This window comes from Lycium ferocissimum, chromosome 5 (genome assembly GCF_029784015.1).
Source record: "Lycium ferocissimum isolate CSIRO_LF1 chromosome 5, AGI_CSIRO_Lferr_CH_V1, whole genome shotgun sequence".
NCBI lineage: Eukaryota > Viridiplantae > Streptophyta > Magnoliopsida > Solanales > Solanaceae > Lycium > Lycium ferocissimum.
In genome coordinates this window covers 50042344-50049695 of record NC_081346.1, presented here as the reverse complement: position 1 = coordinate 50049695, position 7352 = coordinate 50042344, and the positions used below count along the sequence as shown (strand labels likewise).

The window sequence follows — 7352 nt, the reverse complement described above, 5'->3', positions numbered from 1 at the left end:
CGTATTATATTAAGTTGCGTTCTCTTCCTTCTTCTATTTACCAAGTCAGAAAAACCTTGTATTTCTATCTCCTTCGATTGCCATTTAACTTCTTTGTTTCGAAAACTCTTTTTCAAAATGCATATATCTTTTGAATTTAGCTTGAGCTTGTTGCAAAACCATTCTATTAACTTTAGAGGGATCCTCTTCAAACAACTGCTCTTTGATCCTAACAATATCCTCTCTAATAGTTAATTGCTTAAAGATATCACCAAAAGTCTCTTTACTCCATACTGATAGAGCGGCTTTCATCTTCTTCATTTTCAACTTGAAAGTAATAAAAGCATCTCCCATAAACTCGACTCAATGTTGCTCCAACCGTATGCGTGGAAGACTCATGATCTACCCAAAATTTTAGAAATCTGAAAGGCTTGGAGAATTGCTAAACTTGTTCTCCTGCTGTAAGCCAAAGAGGTGCATGATCTGATCCAGTTCTGGATAGGTGGTCCATTTGTAGATTACCAAACCATTCTTGCAACGGCGATTATTGACTAAAATCTGTCCGATCTTTTGAATATGCAATCTTCCCCACTCTACCATTCCACCAAGTAAAGGGACTGCCCCTAAAGTCAATATCCAGCTGGTCACAAGAGTTTTTGCAAAACGCAAAATCCTCAACCTCAGTTAAGTGAACAGGCAAACCACCTATCTTCTCTTCTTTATGTAAAATGACATTGAAGTCTCCACCTACCAACCATGGAGCATTCATGCTGCTTGATAAAGAATAGATATTATCCCACGGTTCCAATCTATCCACAACATCACACTTTGCATACACTAAGGTAGTGATTAACATTTTGCCACTGTCAAAGAAAGTAAGCTTGAGAGTAACCTGCTGATTAGAGTTCATCAATACTTACAGCTCAGTGCAATCTTTAACAACATATACTTTGCCCTTCTTAAGGAACTTTCTCCTCTTACTTCCAACATCTTTGAAATCTTAGCTAGGATCGTTAAATAACCTCTCTTACTTATAGAAACATTGTATTCGTCTCACCCTGCATTAGTCTATCTATCACATGCCAACACAAATGAACGACGGAAACCAATTCAGGGAAGTGGAGTTATACGACCACTTATACGGTCCGTATAACTTTATACGGTCCGTATAAGGGGTCCATATAACCCCCAGCAGGAAGATGTTTTTCATGCTGGTGAACCACGGTCACTTATACCGACCGTAGAAGTGTCCGTATAACACCCGACGGGCTAAGTTATTTTTGAAGTATATAAATGTGATCCCACTTCATTATTTTCATTTTTCACACTTCTCCACTTCTCTCCAAGTCTATAGAACATTCCATACATTTCATATACAAGAATCCAAGGGAAATCAAAGGCTCTTATCATTAATCTAAGGGAATCAAGTATAAGAAGGCTCTTAGGGGTTGCTAGAGTCAAGAAAACTTTATGGATTGAAGCTAGGGTTTTTCTTCAAGTGAAGTATTTCCATCCAAAGGTTATTCCTACTCAATCAAAGGTAAGTTTTATGATCTATGATATTTGGACTATGGAGAGGTTAAAAGACTTAGGTAGAAGAAGAAAGTAGAAAATAAGGTCTAAATGTAGCTTTGGTGATGTTTTTAAGTAGTGAGCTAACTTGAGTCATGATTACTAGTATAATGTGGATATAATCTTGTTATGGAAGCTAATAGTGGTAATGAAGGAGCATTCATGTCTAAATGTGCTAAAATAGGTATGAACTTGCAGGTATGAGTTGAACATGGGGGTGAATATTAAAGCCTTAGTATAATGTGATTGCTTGATTGGATACTATGAGTGTATTATGGATGTTATTGTGGTTGTTGGGAGTTGTTTTGTGATATGGTGAAAGTTGGCGAAATAGGGGGAAATCTTTGCTCAATTTTCATTAGGCTGTGAATTATTCTAGTTTGAATTTAAGAGTATCATTAAGGCTTAACCATGGTATGAATCCTTCTAAATGTAGATTATTCAAGCTTCACCAGTGAACATTAGACAGCTAAGAAGACAAAGAGGTATGTAAGGCGAACCCTTCTTTCAGTAAGGCATGGTTCCTTGGCTATATATATGAGTTCTATAATGTCCTCTAAATGATTCTATCTCCAAAAGGTACTAAAGCTCATGATCCTCGATACTTTCCCGATTCCATTGTATCCTTTATATGATAGTTGGTCCTCCAAGGATAGACGTGACAAAAACGATAATGGTAATGATGTTGATGATGCTTATGGACTCTTGAGTATACGTGTCTAAGTATGTATGACTATTATATAACACCGAGCTTATATGGACGGGTGTGATATCTATTGCGCGCAGACCACTGCAGTTGGGTACGGATACGACTGAGCCTTGATAAGGCCAGGTATGTATAATCACCGAGCCTTCTCATGGCCGGGTATGCGAAACACTGAACCTTCACGGTCGGGTATTGTATGGACACGAATACGAATATGAATATGAATACGAACAAAAATGTATATGTATGTATGTACACGAGCAAGCTTTAAAAGTTGAAGGTCCCTATGAAAGATAAGTAAGTAAATAATGATGATGATGGCTTTACTATCTCCGGATTCTCCCATCTTATGCTGTCTCTTATGCTCCTATTATGATGTTGATTGTGCTTTACATACTATGTACAATATTCGTACTGACGTCTTTTTGTTACAGACGCTGCGTGATGCCCGCAGGTAGCCAGGAAGACAGGCTCGGTCCATAGCTTTCTTATTCAGTGACTACTTAGAGGAGCTCCATTTCATCCGGAGCTACAGCTTTTGGTATTATTCTTTTGTGTACATACATGGGCACGACGGGGTCCTGTCCCGCCTATATGATGTTACCTACTCTTCTTAGAGGCTCGTATACAGTTGTGTATGGTTAGATGTCTTGTAGACCTGTCGGCTTATATTTTGTATATCATTTTAATGGCCTTGTGGGCTTATGTATATTGATATGGGCATAGTTGTTAATGATGGTATAAATGTTGTTGCCTAATGAGTTTAGCATTATTGATGTATAGCATTCATGAGTAAGCTATGTGGTCCACCTAGATGTGAATGCGAATATACGATAAGAGGTACCGGGGTGGGTTAGCACTGTGTGCCCGTCATGGCCCTCGGGTTGGGTCGTGACAAAAGTGGTATCAGAGCAGTTCTGTCCTAGGGTGTGTCTTTGAGACGTGTCTAGTATAGTCTTGTTTATGGGTATGTTGCGCGCCACGCTTACAAACAGGAGGCTGCGGGCATTTTAGGAATGAATGACCTTATTTCTTCATAAGATCGTGCGATAGAGCTATGATATAAGGATTTCTCTTTCCTTAACCGTGTGTTATGTATTTCAGAAATGCCTGTAAAGAGAAAGGCTACGACAGCCCAAAAGGGCAAGACAGTGGCAGAAAAGCGAGCTGAAAGAGCACCGCCAACGGATATTGAGGAGGGTGAGTCCCAGAATATGGCTCAATCTCAGTCCTCCCATTCAGTGCCTATTTTTGAGGAGCATGAGGGAGCCTCAGCCCCAGCTCCAGCACCTCCAGCTCCTCTATCTGATGCTTCGGGCCAAGATATAAAAGAGGCCATTCATTCACTTACTCAGTTGGTTGCCACATAGACACAACGGCAAATTACAAGGCAAGGTGATAGGGCTGTTAGTGCAAGGGCCCGTGATTTTATTAGCTTGAACCCTCCGGAATTTTTTGGATCAAAGCCGGAAGAGGACCCTCAGAATTTTATTGATGGGATGTTGAGGACGCTTCGGTTAATGCATGCTTCGGATGTTGAATCGGTGGAGTTAGCATCCTATAGATTGAGGGATATCGCGGTTCATTGGTATACAGTTTGGATGGCTTCACGGGGAGCCAATGCACCTCCCCCGGTATGGCAAGAATTTATGGATGCCTTCCTCCGACATTACTTGCCTCCAGAGGTTCAGCAGGCTAGAGCCGATAAATTTATGAATCTTAGGCAAGGGAGTATGAGTGCTTTAGAGTACAATCTCTGTTTCAATTTTTTGGCTAGGTATGCTTCGGCCATGGTAGCGGATATGGGTGACCGAGTGTGCCGATTTGTGAGAGGCCTAGGGCCACATTTGATGAATAGGTGCTTGACTGTGTCCCTTCAGGACAACATGGATATCTCACGCATTCAAGCCCATGATCAGAGTTTAGAAGAAAGCCAACAACAACAAAAAAGTGAGCGTGAGCATGATAGAGGGTATAACAAGAGGGCTAGATCTTCGGGTCCGATGAGTGACTTTAGAGGAGGGCCGAGACTGTAATTTTCTAGGCATTCGGGCCATGCTATGACTAGTGCGCCTCCACGGTTTACAGGCCAGAGATTTGATAGATCTACTTATTCCGGGCCAAGTCCGAGTTTCAGGGTTTCAGGTTCTCAGTTCGGGGGTGATTCAGGTCAGGCGAGGCCACCCGTGCCACGATGTTCCCAGTGTGGGAAGTTACATTGGGGCTAGTGTCGACTAGGTTCAGAGGTTTGCTATGCATGCGATCGGCCAGGCTATATTATGCGCGATTGCCCCTCGGTTGGTAGTAGGAGTAGGACCCAGCCTTCAGGATCGGTAGCCGAGTCTTTATCATCTATACGCCCTATGGTCCCAGGTTCACATGTGCCAGTTATCCATGGTAGAGGTAGGGGGAGAGCCCCCGATTCTAGCGGTCCTCGACGCGTATTTATGCTCTGGCTGGACGCCAGGATCTTAAGTCTTCTCCCGATGTCGTCACAGGTCTGTTATCGGTATTCTCTCATGATGTATATGCTTTGATAGATCCGGGCTCCACATTATCGTATGTTACCCCATATATTGCGGGTCGGTTTGGGGTCAAACTGGAGACGATCAAACCTTTTGATGTGTCTACACCCGTTGGTGAGCCAGTAATAGCTAGTCGAGTATATAGAAATTGTGTAGTTGTGATTTGTGACCATCGTACTATGGTTGACATACATGAACTAAAAATGGTGGATTTTGATGTTATTATGGGCATGGATTGGTTGGCTTCTTGCTATGCCAATGTTGATTGTAGAATGAAAATGGTTCGCTTCCAGTTTCCGGGAGAACCAGTTTTAGAATGGAAAGGGAATACTGCGTTACCAAAAGGTAGGTTTATTTCCTATCTTAAGGCAAGAAAAATGATCACAAAAGGTTGTATTTACCATCTAGTTCGGGTTCAAGTTGTAGAAGTTGAACCGCGAACTCTTCAGTCTGTCCCCGTAGTAAATGAGTTTCCGGATGTATTCTCGGAAGAGCTTCCAGTGCCCTCCAGAGTGGGAGATTGATTTTGCTATAGATGTGCTACCGGATACGAGGCCCATATCTATTCCTCCCTATAGAATGGCTCCCGCAGAGTTAAAAGAGTTGAAGGAGCAATTGAAGGACTTGCTTGAGAAAGGCTTTATTAGGCCTAGTTTATCCCCGTGGGGAGCACCCGTGTTGTTTGTACGAAAGAAAGATGGCTCCTTGCGAATGTGTATTGACTATCGGCAACTGAAGAAGGTGACGATCAAGAACAAATATCCTCTTCCGAGGATTGATGATTTATTTGATCAATTACAAGGTGCCAAATGGTTTTCAAAGATAGATTTGAAATCTGGGTATCATCAGGTGCGAGTTAAGGAGAAGGATATTCCTAAGACAGCCTTCAGAATAAGATATGGCGATTTTGAATTCCGGGTAATGTCATTTGGGTTAACTAATGCACCGGCAGTATTTATGAATTTGATGAACAATGTGTTCAGGCCCTTCCTAGATTTATTTGTGAGTGTATTCATCGACGATATCTTGGTGTATTCTATGTCCGAGGCAGAACATGCGGATCATTTACGTACCGTTCTTAGAGTTCTTCAAACTCGAGAATTATTTTTGCCAAATTTTTTAAGTGTGAGTTTTGGTTGAACTCAGTGACCTTTTTAGGGCATATTATTTCAGTCGATGGTGTTCGGGTAGACACCCAGAAGATTGAGGCCGTGAAGACTTGGCCAAGGCCCACAAAACCTACGTAGGTTCGTAGTTTTTACGGGCTTCCGCGAGTTATTACGGAGATTTGTAAGGCTTTTCTTCTATTTCTACACCGCTCACGAAGTTAACCCAGAAATCAGCCAAATTTTAATGGACAGATGCTTGTGAACGTAGTTTCCAAGAGCTAAAGGATAGATTAACTTTTGCCCTAGTCATGACACTTCTAGAGGGATTGGGAGGTTATGTTGTATATTGTGACACTTCAGGCATTGGGCTAGGCTGTGTGTTGATGGAACATGGTAAGGTGATTGCGTATGCTTCGAGAGAGTTACAGAAACATGAGAAAAATTATCCAACCCACGGTCTTGCATTGGCTGCAGTGATTCATGCACTAAAGATGTGGAGGCATTATTTGTATGGTGTCGATGTGGATATTTATACGGATCATAAGAGCCTTCCGTATACCTTCAATCAGAAAGAATTGAATTTGCAATAGCGGCGGTGGTTGGAATTATTGAAAGACTATAATGTTGACATCTTTATCATCCGGAAGAAAAGCAAATGTTGTGGCTGATACTCTTAGTCGTAGATCCATGGGAAGTTTATGGGATGTGCAGCTAGAGAAAAGAGAAATGGCTCGTGAGCTCCAGCAGTTAGCTAGCCTAGGAGTTCGAGTAGTGGACTCAGGTAGCATGGGAGCTACCATTCAGAATTCAGCGGTTTCGTCATTAGTAGTGGGAGTGAAAGAGCGACAATACGAAGATCCCATGCTAATTCATTACAGAAATACCCTCCCTCAAAAGGAGAAGTCATCATTTGAAATTTCTGGAGATGGAGTTCTCCGATTCCAAAGCAGGTTATGTGTTCCTGATATTGCAGGATTACACCACCAAATATTGAGAGAAGCTCATTGTTCCCGTTATTCTGTCCACCTCGGAGCAACGAAAATGTATCATGATCTTAAATCCATGTATTAGTGGAATGGGATGAAGAAGGATATAGCGGAATTCGTAGCTCAATTTCCTAACTGTCAGCAAGTGAAAATCGAGCACCAAAAGCCGACTGGGTTGTTGCAAGCCATAGAAATTCCAACTTGGAAATGGGAAGTAATTAACATGGACTTCATTACAGGCTTACCACGTTCCCGACGTAAGTATGATTCCATATGGGTGATTGTGGATAGACTTACGAAGTCAGCTCATTTCTTACCGGTCAGGATTACATATGTAGCAGAAGATTATGCAAAGCTTTATGTTAAAGAGACAGTGCAGCTTCACGGTGTTCCAGTTTCTATTATCTCCGTTAGAGGGACTCAATTTATAGCAAATTTTTGGAAATCTTTCCAAGAAGGTTTGGGGACTCAGGTG

The 7352-nt window shown here is 41.9% G+C and overlaps 1 protein-coding gene across 1 annotated transcript; it reads right to left on the bottom strand.

Moving 5' to 3' along the window:
- Nucleotides 1-523: 523 nt before the first annotated feature.
- LOC132057792 (uncharacterized) lies at nucleotides 524-889 on the bottom strand. The gene has a single exon (XM_059450396.1). The coding sequence runs from the start codon at nucleotides 887-889 to the stop codon at nucleotides 524-526; it is 366 nt and encodes a 121-aa protein (XP_059306379.1).
- Between the last annotated feature and the right edge of the window lie 6463 nt (nucleotides 890-7352).